Genomic DNA, 15787 nt, shown 5'->3' with positions numbered 1-15787 from the left:
AAACATCAAGTGGGACCCTTTTTATTTTCAGTGGTTAAAATCAGACAGGATTGTTAGTAAATATTGCAGAGTCTTACTGAGGACCATAGACAAACTTGATAAAATAAGCCACTACCGACTGTGTATGCAAACCTATCTCCAAAGTGGACATACAAAACTAGACTCTTAATCTATTTATATTCTTGTGTTGTCTTTGACATGAAGAGGGTGTGCGCATATTTGAAGCCACTGATGGAAATAGTTTGTAATGATGTAAATGATGTGTGTATTCTGGAAGCCCTGTTTGCACGACTGCGTGGGGCTGCAGAGGTATGAAGCTGTGGTGTTCAACGTACACGTCAAAGAAACATATTCTTAGTAGCCGTGGTCCTTTCCTAGTCGGCTTTTCATCTTTTAGTCATATTTCATTATTGGTGAGTTACTATTCGCAAAGTCCTCGGGCAAACATATCAAGCCATGAAATAGAACTTGGTGAACAGCATTTGTAATGGCTCTGTTAACCGTGAGAGCTCCAGACTCTTCTAAATGCTCCAGAAGCAAGAGCCAGCCTGTAAGTCTAACTGAATGTTTGTTATTTCTGCTGTATTTCCAGCTACCACATATGCAAACTTGTTACTTTCAGAGTRTTTGGGTGTCCTGGAGAATACTTGGCATAACAAGAAGAAACTAAAATGTAGATTTAGGGGGGGGAAAAAGTTTTTTTTTAATCAGAGTGAGTTTTGGCACATTCRTTTACAACTGTGACATCTTTCACAGTTAACTCAAATTGTTCCAAGTTATATGCAGGATGAGTCTTGAACCAGCAAAATTTATAAAGCAGCCAAGACGATGTGGGAATTGAGCAAGCAGATGTTTTTTCTTGTCTGTCTAAATTGGCTCAACATTTTGGTTTAGTATATGGGACCCCTGTTCTTTTATGTTAATAAGAATCAACAATTACAGCTGAATTAATACAGAAGAGTTTCTCAGGACTGAAAACTAACTCTCAGGATAGTGAAATACAGATTCATAGCAAAACTTTGAACTTAGRGATATATGACTGTAGACTAAAGTTATATTAAGCAAAACTGAATAGATTGCTTCTATAAGATACATATATCAGATATATAATAATAATAGTAATAAAAGAAAATGCAACTCTATTTCATTAAAATAAAGCATGTAAGTGCAAGCCTGTTTTAGGAACAAATGAATTTAAAATATTTTCCAGGGGACAAAAAAAMCCATCAAGATGCTTTACAAAAAAAGGCAGTAATTATGCAGTACTTTTTGGAGTCAGCTATTATCTCTTACTCTGGCAATCCTGGCAACAGCAATATTCTCCAGTTTGACTGGTGACCAGCTTGAACTTACCCTACTTGCCTTTAGGAACACAGACACGAGAATGGCTGCCTCTGTTCATCTATTATTGTTTAAAAGGCTGTCACAGCTTCCTGGATGTCTGCTTCCATGTTAGCTAGGGAAAGAATAAAATCGAATGGCAACAAACCAAATGCAATGAAAAATGTTGGTTGTATTTGGCCCATACCAGCTGTTGTTCTCAGATAAAATCAGGTTTGAACAGAAACAGGTGATTTTTTTTGAAGTTGTGGGACAATGGATGCAGTGAATGTAGCATTTACAAATATTTCAGAGATACTATGGTGATTTAGTTTGTATGCCGAGGCACAGATTCATCTCCGTTCAGATACTGTAGAGGCTTGGCTAACAGCTTGTCCTATGCTTGTTTATTTCTTAATTTATAACGTCTCGGTTCTCGGCACGAGCGAAGGCAGGCCTGGACRCTTCTTTGTTCTGCCCTGCTCTTTTTTGGGCTTGGCACTGCTGTGCTCCCYGCTCTGGCACTGGAGTTTCAGATTGCCCCTCCTGACTGCCCCTCTTGCCATGACTTGTCTTCGAATGCTTCCTGTGGTGGGTTCAGRCTGAAAATGCCAGCTCTCTGTCTCCTAGCAAGGGCTTATCATATTTGCAGTGTTATTCTGCTGGTAGTTTAAGGGAACTTGTAGTCCCTCTTTGACTGTTTACAGGACGTTAGGTTAATGATTATTTGGAAACAAAGATACATCATTGTATTGAGAATAGAGGACATTTGCAGGAACGGAAGATTTTTAAATGCTTTAATGGTAAGAGGTCATATTATTTTGCTACTAAGATATGTGGTTATGTTTTAATTGGCTGTGTTTACAACGTGGTTTTTCTTAAAAATGCATTTTTTCAAGATTCCCTCAATCTTTGCTTATCTCACATCCACAAATATCCATGCTTCCTGTGTATAATATGTACATTTGCTCTGTTTCAAACATACTCACGCTCAAAGTTTATTTCACATGGGACATCAGGAAAACAAAGTCACATTAGTCTGACTTATTTTTCTGAGCTGAAGTTTCATTAAAATAAGTTCATAGCAAGTTCAGCTCTCTAGTCTTACCCTTCAGTGTAAATTTGTTTCTGTTATTTATTAAAACATAAGAGTTTGGACATTATTTAGAGTTAATGCCATTATGCATAACTTTAACCCTTTTTGAACTGTTTAGGTTATTTGCAAACAGTGCCAAACATTATTAAGAAATCCTTTGCAATCTTTTAAAACATGTTTGAGCATTCATGAAGTAAATTTTAATGCRTATTTATATTTAAAGTATGTTTGCTTTGTTTTGGTTAGCAATCTGCTAACACTACATAAAATTTAGTCTCTTACCTAGATTCTGTGACAAGACTTGTGTTAGGAGCTTTCTGTATTTCAGCATTTGCATGGAACAACATAGGTTTCAAGCAAATTAAAGCCTATGTATTTTAAGTGGGCCAATTTTATCTAGTATGTATTAAAATATTTTGGTATGTTGAGACTTGGAATATTAGTGAGATTCTAAGCTCTCTCAGAAACTATGAAAGGTAATTGGCCCATTTCTCTGACAAATGTAACAGCGAATAATGCTGTTCTTTTTTTTAAAAAAAAATTATTTTCTCATTTTTATGAATAGATTCAATTAGTCACAGTACTAGTTCAAATCTTTCTTGCTATACTATCCAAGTCCTATACCTTCAGTAGGACCACTTCTTCTAAGAAAATTTCGGTCAAAAATTCAGTGAACTATTTATGAAATACAAAAATACAAATGTTTGTTTATTAACAATGCATACTTTTTAAATGAAAATATGGATGAAAGAGGTAATGAAGTAGTTTTGTAATTTTTTCTCCAGTGGAGAGGAATCGTTTAGGAAAGTTATGCTTTCAACACAAAGCTTCCAGCTATGCAATAATATTGTGTAGTGTTTATCAAATTATTATCTAAACATTCTGTTGTTTTGGTTTGTTCGTTTGTTTTGATTAATTAAATCATATAAATTCTGACAACAATTTGGAAAAAAGTATTTTGTAATGATCTTTCACACTAGAACAGGATTTCGGAGGATAAACTAACAGGATGATCTGAGAGAAATGAGCTAGTATAGRATACCCAGGAATACCTAATTTATTCTTCTAATGAAGTGATGAATATCTAGCATATTTTAAAAGTTGTGAAGAAAGAAGCAATTCATATTTAGGCCCGAATCTTAGTATGTAACTGCAAAATGACTACAAGGATTTCCATATTGCTGTGGGATAGGAGGATGACAGAGGATACACCCATAGAGCACAGTTGCAGAGCTTGATTTGATTCTGTGTAAAGTGAACAGAATAGTTCAATGATCCACTGCCAGTTTTTTCTCAGCACTTTGTGACGTGATTGGAAAACTTGATAAAATATATCTAAAAAAATCTTTTATGACTCTGAACGGGTTGAAGCTTTCCTTGGTCAACATCAATTCATTTCACAGAGCTTACCCTGGTAAGCTTTTGAATGATGACATTATAAGAAAGTAGTAGTTGTTCTACATACTATAAGCAAAAATGAGAGGATGTAAAATGTAGCCTGACTTCTTGTATAGGCTGCTCACAGCCTGAGCCACAATTAAGTAGGAAGAATGACTTCTGAGGTCAACTTGATCTCATCAMATACTAGCTCTCCATCAGAGCTAGTCTGCTCGGGCTCCTCTTAAAATCAGCAGAGAACAACAGGCACTTCTAGAGAGATTTGCCTCCTCCTGCAGTAGATGCCTGTAATAATTCAGATGAATTAGTGCCTTAAATTAATGTCCATTTCTCTATATTGACCATAGGTGGAGCTAAGGGGGACCAGCCTAGAAGTAGATATCCAAATGCCTATTTTCCGTAAATACACAGAGAGAAGGCTGTGCAGAGATGTGATGAGTGAGCCTTTTATTCTAGCACTGCAAGTGCTGGCAAGCATAACTGACCTGATGCAGAGGTGGGAGAATATACATCTAAAAATGGTTGGCAGAGATTGCTTCCTTTTAGAGTAACGGGGAAGGGGTCTGTTGCAATGAACTGGGACTCTGAGTTACAATTCTCTGATCTTTCCTGGGGCAGTCGAAGCCTAAGCTCTTACCCTTTGCTGGAATAGATTTCAATGTTATTCTTCCTAGACTATGTCCACTTAAGAAACTACTGCCCCCTGATAGGAGAGTTCTTCTTGGGCAATTACTATCAGAACAATTATGTAATACAATTCCTAATGTATATGCTAGGACAAATAGGTAAGTATAACTATTTACTCTGTTGAAACTATAATTAAATAAAAGGCAGAGGGAAAGAAAAAGAAATTAAAATACTTGAAAACATATATGTGGATCCTGATAATGTTCAAAGTCCAAGTGAAAAAGAGCAAGTCTGGAAAACTCTTCTGTAGTCAAGTATCTGTACAGAGATATGCCTAGTACCATGAATACAGTCTGCTGCCCTTGTGTTGTACTGAGATACATCTGTATGTGTTGGTTAATGAGCAAGCCCTTAGTAAGAAGAGTATGTATAGATATCTATATCTCTATATATGTACAGATATTTGAGCTTTTGATGAATTCAGATTAATATCTGGTGCAAAAAGAACTGACCTAAATTTCTGTATCATATCAATATTAGGCTAAAAATATTTCAAAAAGTAAAAAAATAATAAAAAAAAGAGGCTATCCAAGTCTCTATTAATTGTCTTTTGCTGCACTTGCTTTATAATCCATTCGCAGATTATCTGCGAAACTTTAATCTTCGAAGTCTTCTAGCTCTGGGAGGTTTTCCCGCTGTGACGACACAGCTGATGCAGTCAGATTGCTACGACGATGCCACAGAGGAGTTTAGTACTAATCGTTAAAAGACGGCCGCACTTAAAAAAAGATCAGGCCAGTGATTGTAGCCGTGCTGTTAATTTCATTTATTGTTCAGAGCATGTTTTGGTTGTGGGAACCAGGTATACTTTCTTGATTAAAAAATGCGCTGAAGATGTGTGTTTTTTCTCTGCATTGCAGAATCTCCTGAGCTGTGAATGAAGCTGTTATGAGTGGGAAGGGTTAATTGTATGGGAAGCCTTGTACTGAAATACTTCTCGTATACAAAATATATGTCATGCAAGAAAATATTCTATTGTCAATCCAAATAGAACACAAACTAAAATGAGATAATTGGGAAGGTGCCCATAAAGTCAGCCTGAATATATTATCACAAGTATATGTGAGATAATATTTGTTTTAAAAAGATTCTATGGCACTGTAAACTCAGTCTCATTAGAGACTGCATTTAAAAGGCTTATAAAGTTACTCATTAATGTTATCTTGTTGTATCTCCACAGCTTTTTCATTAAAGAAAATTCAGCAGAAAGCATTTTCTCCTGATAGCAGGAACCAATTTGCAATAAATGTTCTGGAAACCACTAGGGAAGCCATTACTGAGGTCTAATAAAAACAGACAAGCGTAACTTGTTCTATATTTTTGTTTCAATCACATACAGATGAGACCCCGCTCTCCACACCAACCGCAAGAGACAGCCTTGAAAAACTTTCTCTAACTGGGCATGGGCAACCACTACCTCCGGGTTTTCCATCTCCTTTTCTATTCCCTGATGGATTGTCCTCCATAGAGACCCTTCTGACTAACATCCAGGTAGGCCTTTCTGTAGATCAGCTTAAAGGAATGGAGATGAGCCAGTTGCAGATTTGTCTGATTTAAAACAACTATTCTAGCTTAATCAGTTCATAAGATTATTTGAATCAACTAATTTAGAGAAAACTTATATTAATTTAGATTTTAAAGGAACCACAACGAATGAATTTAGAAGCTGTCAGGTACAGTAGGTAAAAATATAGATTGTATATTAAGCCACAGCAGAGAATTCAATGAAAATGGCATTGGTGTGTTTAACATTTGTCTTAAATGCTCTTTTTATTGCTGGCTAATGAAATGTATTTTACTGTTTAAGTTTATCTCATTTATTAAGCAGAGAAACATTTCTTTAATAAATAGTCATTTTAAATTGCTGGTGTGATAAGGTGGAAATGATACCTAAAGCTATATGAAATGTGTCTCCCATGAAAACATTCACAAAAAAATACTTCTTTTAGAAATAAGCTCATTTCACTTAAAGTACTATTTTCAAAGAATAGACTTCAAAGGGTATTACCAAATTTTCTGCAGATTTCCTATTTGGTAGTCAGGATGTCTGTAGTGTTCCACAGCACAGCCTGATTCAAATATCTTTCAAGGTATACACATATATACAGCGTATAGCTTGGAGCCATGATACTAGTGTTTCAGATTAAAGAATTTTTTTACTCACAAATTCAGCGGTCAAGTGTTCTCCAGATGCAATTTTTGCAGCAATATGATTATATGTTGCAAGCAGAAGCAAAATGATAGTGCAGGAGGTAGTGCAGCCATATTGTACTCACTGAAGACATGCCTTGTCTGTGCAACTACTAACCTCTAATGTATTTTTCCCAATATTTTTCCCTGTTCATTCCTGAAAATTTAATAAAATCTATTGTATTCTATTCAGCAAAGAATACAACAAAGTAGGGCCAAATTCTACTCACTTTACTTTCTTAAATAATCTCAATAGAGCTTATGGAACTTCAGGCTTATTTGCTGAAACATAAATGATCCATTCTTCAGTGATTTTTTGAAATCTAATAATGAAAAATGCTACTGTTTAAGAATTAAGTACTGCTATATTTGACTGATCTGAAGGAGCATATTTGTACTTGCATTTTGTGGTTCTAAAACTTTGGATCTTAAATATTTAAATCAAAAATAAGGTATTACTGTAATACTTGAACATTTCTCTGACAGATCTACTATGATCTGTAAAGAGTGTATTTTTTTTTCCAGAAGAAGAAATAGTTAGTAATATTTTAGCTGTGCATGCATGTATAAGAGAGTTCTTAGTAATTTTTTTGACAAATGTGCATGCTCAATGTCTCTAGACAGCAACCTAATGAGCAAAGCATTCGACATCAACAGGTTAGCTAATCTTGTGATTGAATATGAGAGTGCAGCACTACTTCAGGATAAATGACCAGGATTAATTTGCCAAGAATGCATTCAGTTGTGTTTTACAGAAAATGTGAATGTGAAATTCAGTCACTGAGTTTTTTTTTTTTTTTTTTTTTTTTTTTTTTTTTTTGGTGAAGAGCTAAAATAAAAAAGCAGCAGTGTAAAGAAAACAGAGACTTCTTTATGCCTTTTCTAATTGTGGTATTCTACTTACTACTCCTTACCTTGAGTTTCTACATCATGACAAATCACCTATCAGGGTTAACAGGTGGAACATAAATCCCACTGGATTTTTTCAGTATGTTGCCTTGTCTCACTGCATGGTTTCCACAGATCACCAGGAATCTTTTCACATACCATCAAGACCTCTTCCCCCCTCCCCCCCGCCCCCGCCGTAGATGCTGGATATCTAACAGGACTAGAAAAGAAAATAATTTAAAAATAACTAAAAATATAGTTAGCTTTATTTTCCCAGCTTTGTAGAAAAAGCTAACACATTCTCTTTAAAAAAATGCAGTCTGTTAAAATAACTTGTCCACAATAGTGGCAGTTATTCTAATCAGTGCCATTTAAAAAATGGTTTCCATATTCAGTGATTATTCTACTGAGAAGGAGCTGCCTCAGACTCATGAAAGAGTTAGGTACCCTGATACTGCTGCTTTCACAACTAAGTTTGAAGTATCTGACTAGAAGTTCAAACCCCTGAATAGCTTTTGTAGAAAGAGGAAATGCTGCGTTATGGTCCTTGCTCCCAGCATTATTTATGACTTTGTTGGGAAGCAAGTGCTGCCTAAGCCCATGATGGGGCTATCATACATGAGCCAGAATTACTCTTGTCAATAGGTAAATTCATCTTTACTCTCCTTTTGTCCAGATGAACTTTGCATCTGTTTCAGTGCAGGGGCTGGATTCAAAGCAGAGGTGGAGCAGCAACGTCCCTTCACCATTCTGTTGTTCCAGCTTCTCTAGCGTTAAGGTTGAGGCTACCAGCGATGGAATCAACATTTCAGAAAAAATATCATCTGGCCTACTGTCTGTCCCCTGCCTCTGGTACTGAGGTGCTTTTGAAACAAAAGGGACTAGAGCAGTCTCCAGGCAGTAGGAGCTCTAACTTTGAATCTTGTTAGGGCGAGGAGGTCCTGCCCATGGGGAACAGTGCTTTGGGATATGTTAGTAGAAAATGCATAGACACTCTGGATAACTGAAACCAAAAGGTATTAAAAGTCTWGCAGGTGCTGAGGAATTATGCAGTGGCTGTCACTTGAATTCAGCGTGTAAGTCTACTTACTTCCATTTCAGAAGACTGAGTCATCCTTTGAAATTGGCCCCTAAACACAAGATGAGTCTGTGTCTTCCATACTACAGTTAAATGAATAATCCCTAATCATTACACCAGATCTACTCACTATGCCTTTCTTCAACAGCTACCGGTTTACTTCCTTTGAAAAATCATATTTATACTTTCTTTCCTTACTTCTCCATAAATATATTGAAACAAAGATAAAATGTTTAATTATTCGTACCTTTGCAGAGGAGATAATAACTACACGGTACCCAGAGCAACTGGGGTTTAATTCTGGCAGGGTACTGCTGAAATGCAAATGAGAAACTGTAACAAAATATAATTAAACAAATACACATGTAAAATAAATAAACGAAATGGAGGACATATTTTCATATTCAGATGTATATCTATGCAACTAAAAGGATAGAAAATAAATTTCCCCAGAGACTTAAATTAAAGGATGTGTCTCTTCCTTCTCAATGTACATTTGTTGATTTCTGCCAGATTAAATGCTGGAAGTCTGTGTGCAGCTGCAGAGAGGGTGAAGGAAGATGGCAGCAAAATGCTGTGTGGGTGCTACTGAGAAGGCTAAAGATGTTTCTATACCTCTCTCATAAGTTCACCTTTTTAGAGTCGTGGCCCAGTTATGCCAAAGTGTGTTACAGCCATGGCCTTTCATGATACTGCAGTATTCTTGGGTAACAGTAATGCTATTTTATGCTTCTAGAGTCTAAGGGATATCTAAGGGAGGAATTAGCTGCACCCTGATAGCTATATTTTTCTATCAGGACTGTATTAAAATGACATAATCTTGTTGCTAAGTATTTTTTAAAAGAGATATGTAAAGTAAGTTGCAAGTATCTCATTGATTTTGATAAAATAAATGTGTGATTACAAACTAAATTCCCCTAAGAAAACAAAGCAAACAATTGGCTTTACTACAATGAATCTCCTGCACTGTTACCATGTATGRCTAAACACACAGGAGAAAAATATTGCAATATTGGATAAGCTATAAGTCACAGTTCTACTTCATGTTATTTTTGTCTTCTGCTAAAATTCAAGGGAATAGTTTTATTTTTCATAGAAAATGTTAATGGAAAAATGTCATTTATATTTGTGCAATATGCCTATGATGAAGGTATTCAATCAGAGGTATTGCAAAAAACGTCTTTCCGGAGTAATTTGTTGAGATAGTTAAGAAGTTGTGTTATGTGATTGCTTATGTTTCTAAGTCAGACACAAATAGCAAATACTCAAGATTCTAGCTGTTAGAGAAGTTAGCTAAAAATGTGTCATTTGCTGGATGGATTTGATAATGAAAGCATACAATTTATGTGTAATTTCCTGCCTAAAAGGCAAGCAATGTTATTTGAAAATGTTTTCACCACAAAAAGTGAATATTGCAAGAGGCAAGTGCTGGGCTGCAATTCTCTGCAAGCTGGGAGGTTTGCCTGGGAAAGTTTCTCTGCGTGCGTGTCCTGTTCTTGCAGTTTTCCGTGCTCATCGCTTGTTGGCCATTGATGGAAGCAGGTCATGGTCTGCTAGAGAGACCTCCAGGCTAACTAGTATGGCCATTCTTAGGCCATRTTTAAGAACATATCTAACTAAAGTGTATTATGGGAAACACACTGGCAATGTAACTAGATTAAACAGAAAAAGCTTTCTAAGTACCTTTTRAGTTTCTTTTCCCCTTTCAAAATAGGCAACATATTGTTTGTATTTAAAAAAAAATAATGATAATACTGACTTTAAAGTTGAGATGAAGTCTGTTATATGCTTAATTTCTTAAGGATCAGTAGACTACCCTAACGATATGGTATTTTGAGATACATGAGAGAATTATAGTAGTCAGTGAATGGGAAGAAACATCAACCTGACTTTTGCAGGGGGTGGGGGAGAGGCATTTCTGAACAATTTATCAATGGAAAATACTAAAACAAGTACAGTAAAACAAACTACATCATAGTGGTCTATAGATCTCCTGGGGAGAAATGTCAACTTTTTACATTATGTTGCAATCAAAAAATTTTATTAACAGTGGCGTACAGGCAAAAAATGGCATCCCATGTATAAAACCTGGCTCCAGATAGAGCCATACTGTATTAAAAACAAATCTGGAACCTGAGCATGTTCACTACAATTATCATTATCCAGCCTCCGTAACATGTGACCTTCCCTAAAGGGAAATACTTTCTTTTTGTTAACGTTGTGAGTTACACTGCATTTCCCATTGTCATTGGCAACATATTGATTTAATATCAGGTTAGAGGATTAGCCACAGCAAAAACAAGTTGGACATAGTATATTTTATATAATCTTTTACAGGTGATCCACTGGGAGAATTAATAGAATTTCATACAACTCTGAAATTGCTATCCCTGGTCCAAGGTGCACTGATGATTTTTAGATGTTATACTGTTTTGTTGATTTTCTCACCCCCTTTTGCACTGAATACAGGGAGATACTGAATATTTCCAGTATTTTTGCGTTAGAGCTGTCATTGGCAGCAACAGCACTTTTGCATATGCATCAGTTTGGCTCTAGTGCAGATTTTTTTTCACATTGGACGCCTACTGATGTGCACTGATTTAACTTCTAAAAATGAAACTTAATTTTGTGTAGCTTATAAGTAGTCCCTAGTGGGTCTTGGCTCCGAAAAGCTAATATTTTTCAGACATAATCAGCAGCAATAGGTAATGTATTACCATTAGCTATGTTAGCAGCAAGTATAAAAAAAGGAAAGGTTGAGGAAGGAAGTGTGGTGTAGAAATTCAATAGAAAATGTAATATGCTGTTAGGAGCTTCAAATTTTGTAGCAATTCTTAATATAAAATTACACACATCGGCATTAAACTATAGCATTATTCTCCATGTTTATTCATAATGATTGTTTCATATTTAAAGAACACCAAAATACTGTGTTTTGTCAGCCAAGGACAATAATAGTTTAATAGTAATTTATTTTAAACTGCTACTGATAATACAACCAATCAACACATTAAGTGGTGCCAACATTGGCATCTTGCTAAATAATCTCTAGGCTTTGCACTGAAAGTACATCTTTCAAAGATAAGTCAACAAGAGCAATCAGAGCAGAAAATTAGAATTTGGTATCTTAGAATTAAAATACAGCTAAACTAAAGTTTTAATTGGGGTGATCTAAAAGGGCACTTGATGTAATGATCTCTTTCATTTGTTACTAATTGTTTGTTCCTGATGAAGAAGAAACATGTACATGAATGTAGCTGAATTGAGTAAAGATGGCAGTTGCCTTAGCAGCTCGATTTTATTGTTAAACAAGATGGATTGTCAGAATTTGGGGGGAAGGAGTTTGCAGTTTTAAAAGTATTTGACAATTTATTTTGCATGAAAGAATGCTTGATATAGCTTCAGTTGGTTTGGTTTATTAGTGATTTGGATGAATCACATGTTCCAGTGCATGACAATCTGGAGAAAATTAYAGTATTTTGGAGTTCAAGTGTAAGCCAAAATCAGGTGTTGTTAAGCAGCTCCTACAGACCATATCACTTGAATGTCTAACTGTTTTAGTAGTGTCTTTTGTACAAAATAACATTTGTGATGGTTGTAAACATAGAGAAATTTTTTTTCATWATGATTGGATTAGAATTTTAGAATATTAAAAAAATAGATTGGAAAAACTTTGCAAGTATTTTAAATTGTATTTTACTTTGAACATGTCTGTAGGGCTTTTTTTTAGCTTTACTTGTTTCTCTTTAGTAATCGTCCATGTTTAAAATTCAAAACAAAATACTTTGGTGTTTTAGACATTTTAGAATAGCTTTCGGTTCTTTTAAAGAAAATTGCTAAAACCATAAACATGTTTGTAGTCCAATTTTTTGTRCTGAGGTCGCTAGATATTTTCAAATGTGATTCTGTACACATGAACATAAATATCATACCTCCCTCCCTCACATTTAATGTATTTTGCATTTTAGTGACCATCTGGGCCTTGCAGTCTGAAGATGCTGAGTTCTTTCAGCTCCTGTGGACTTTAATATATTGAAGTGTGATAGAACTGCAAAGCATTAAGYTCTGGATTAGACAACACTTGAGGCAACAATTTAGTCAAGAATGAGGATGAGGAATACTGAAAAAAATAGGCTCCGAAAACAGCTAGACTTAAAAGGGCCTTGAAGGACACAAATTTCAAAGCAGGCTTTGACATTGGGAAAGCTAGGAAAAGAAATGTGCAGAGTAACACTYGTGAAAAATACTTCTTCCATTTTTCAAGTGTCATGGTGTTGAATATTTCTTTCATTCCTTTGGGGGATATTTTAAGGAGTTTTAATGAAAAAACAGTCTTAAGTTAGGGAGCTTCACAGAGCAGAGAAGGAGCTCATTTGGGAGCTGGGGGACATGATTTCAAGGCGTTAGTATGCTTGCTTTGAAACAGAGTCTTGATCACGAACCTCTTACCTGTTAGCTGAAATACTCCCCTGACATAGCCATTGAGGAGCATTCTTCGGTCTCTCTTGTTGGCATTGTTTTGTTTTATATCAGTAATTAAATCTCCATTGGGTCAAATTATCTCAACAGTTAAGTTGTCAGGAGACCTGCCTGGGACATAGAAGAGTCAGGTTCCTATCCATGCTCCATACTTAATTATCTACCTTTAGTATGATAGCTTCAAGGAGAGATTTAGCTGTAATCCCAAGAGCCTGATGGCCAGGCTTCTGGAATACGGAAAAGGATATCTTTCCGCTCTCCGTGATCATTTCTCTCAACACCATTTCTTCTCTTTTTTATACCCTTCTACAATGTCTGCACTATTTAGTTATTGGCTCTGCTGAGATCTTTCCATTTCCTTGGCAAGAAGAAGGAATTCTCAAGAAAAGTTTAGAATAGGATGAAGTGTTATATACTGATACAATAGCAACAAAGAAGTTAGAGTTTATTTCAACAGTCTGAAGTGAAGAATGAAATGAGAGATGATTGCATATTGACCTTTACTATGAGATTCAGGGAAYAGACATTTCAAGGCAGATGTCTTCCTGCTCTGTGACTGTATTCCTACTATGAATTATAGGGAATATGATAATATTTAAAAATAATAATAATTAACAAAAACAATGAACAAAATGACAAGGTTTTAAAAGAATCTTTCTTAAATAAATCCCTTTGGTAACTTTCATTAGCTTGAGTTGTAATAACAATTCAGTTTACCATTCTACGGATGATAAATAGTGAGACTGTCAGTTCTTTTTCAGTGAGGTGGATCTTAACTTTGGTCTTTGACAAGAACCTAGTGTCTTGCAGTTTTTTTGTTTCCCCAAAAATAAACCTATTCCTGTAGGATTTTTTCCCTGTGCATAGAAAATGGCCGCCTTGAGTCTTCTTTAGAAACTTGACTTCCTCTCTTTTCACAGATTTTGTCCACTTGCTAAAATTCATTCCAGTAAAAAATTGCTGATGATAATTGGTATGCTATGAATTCATAGCAGGATTATTTCATTTGTAAAATATCACATGACTAATGAAAGAAAAACAACAGAASGGTTTTTTTTATTATGTTAGCTGTTCTAACATTCTTCCAATATTACAATATCCAACTTTGTTTTTAAACAGGGTCTACTAAAGGTTGCTATAGACAACGCCAGAGCTCAAGAGAAACAGGTCCAACTGGAAAAGACAGAGCTGAAGATGGAGCTCTTCAGGGAACGAGAACTGAGGGAAACACTTGAAAAACAGTTGGCTGTGGAGCAGAAGAACAGAGGTATCTTACAGACATTTAAGCAGACACAATTCCTTTGTAATCTATTTACTTAGGAAACCTCATTTTAATCAAAGACCAGATTTTGATCAAAACTCTTCCTCTTACCTCATTTGCTAGCCAGGCTGACAGCAATGTAGGAATTCTTACAAACATTTATAAATCTGTGTGATACCTTCATGAGATTTAGAATGAGGACTTTCCTTTTTCTCACTTTTCTTCAGTATTACTTGTTTTTAAATGGCATAGCTGGAGTTATGGACYGTGGCAGATTATTATCCCCTATCAAAAAGGGATAGCTTCTTAATCCAGAAACAATTTATATCGAATTTAAGAATCTACAAGATTTGTTGAGCTCCTGTCTCTGCTCTTAGGTGTTAGGGCATATATTGCACATTTAGGTRGTCGATATATAATAGATGTAAAGATAACAGTGATATTTAAGCCTTTTTTTTAACGCACAGTAGGTTAAACACTTGTTTGTATGTTTCTTATAAGAGGAACAGCTGTGGTTCTTCTTGATAAGACAACATTAGTAGCATTTCAGAAATTAACCCCCTGTAAAACATATGCAAACAATATAAAGATTTTTTAAGAATTTCTTTATATAGTTTAAATTTATCATTGTAAAACAGTAAAAATATAGATACAGTTTGCATTAACTATTTGCATTAAAAGCATGTTCACTTCTTGCTTTATGGTTCTACTTTTCTACATGTGCATGTCTTGCCTTTTAATAGCGTCTAATTACTTTGCAAGGAAATGTTAACCTTTGGGGTTCACTAGTTTTTTARCATAGCCCTTGACAAGTGAGGTATWTATTTTTGGAAGGCTACAACTGTAACTCTTTTCTTGCTCAGTTTAATTTTCTGTGAAACAGCTAAATAAGAAATCCCTATATAGCTGCTCAAACTGAGGACACTGGGATTCAAACTCAGTATCATTATACCTTTATCTAAACAACATTTTCTGAGTATGCAAGCAGTGTAATCCTATTTCATACTGTAACCCATTAGACGTTATGACTGTCACACTATTAATTTCCCTTTCTAAACTTAYGAGAATATATTATTAAAGACAATTACTATTAATAATTAGAAAACTATGCAATGAATCAGCCCATTGTCCACAACTTGCCTATTTTGGTCAGTGCAGTCGCACTACTTACACTTTTAAAATAGTTTTCTAATGAAGCTCACTTATTCTCCACAACCTTATCAAATTCTGTGTCCCCCAAGAACTCGATCATATCTTCCTTTTCAGACTCAGGCAACCGTATGCACTTCAGAAAGGGTAAAAATGGGAACCCATTTGCCCTTACTTAAGTTAACCCCCCAAGGAAAAAGTTAAGCACCTAGCTTAAGCTAAGAATATAAGTTCTCGTTCT

The 15787-nt window shown here is 35.4% G+C and overlaps 1 protein-coding gene across 4 annotated transcripts in view; it reads left to right on the top strand.

Moving 5' to 3' along the window:
• Positions 1 to 15787, top strand: part of DACH1 (dachshund family transcription factor 1) — a 359157-nt gene that overhangs the window by 302755 nt on the left and 40615 nt on the right. For all 4 annotated transcript variants that reach the window (XM_085309491.1, XM_085309494.1, XM_085309490.1 and 1 more), the window contains exons 7-8: positions 5841 to 5992; positions 14256 to 14403. In XM_085309491.1, the coding sequence (XP_085165617.1) occupies positions 5841 to 5992; positions 14256 to 14403 (300 nt within the window). The remainder of the gene's footprint in view (positions 1 to 5840; positions 5993 to 14255; positions 14404 to 15787) is intronic.

Source organism: Rhea americana, unplaced genomic scaffold (genome assembly GCF_003343005.1).
Source record: "Rhea americana isolate MKP2758 unplaced genomic scaffold, rheAme1 scaffold_3, whole genome shotgun sequence".
NCBI lineage: Eukaryota > Metazoa > Chordata > Aves > Rheiformes > Rheidae > Rhea > Rhea americana.
Note: the sequence above shows the minus strand (reverse complement) of the source record. Positions and strands in the feature narration are given on the sequence as shown.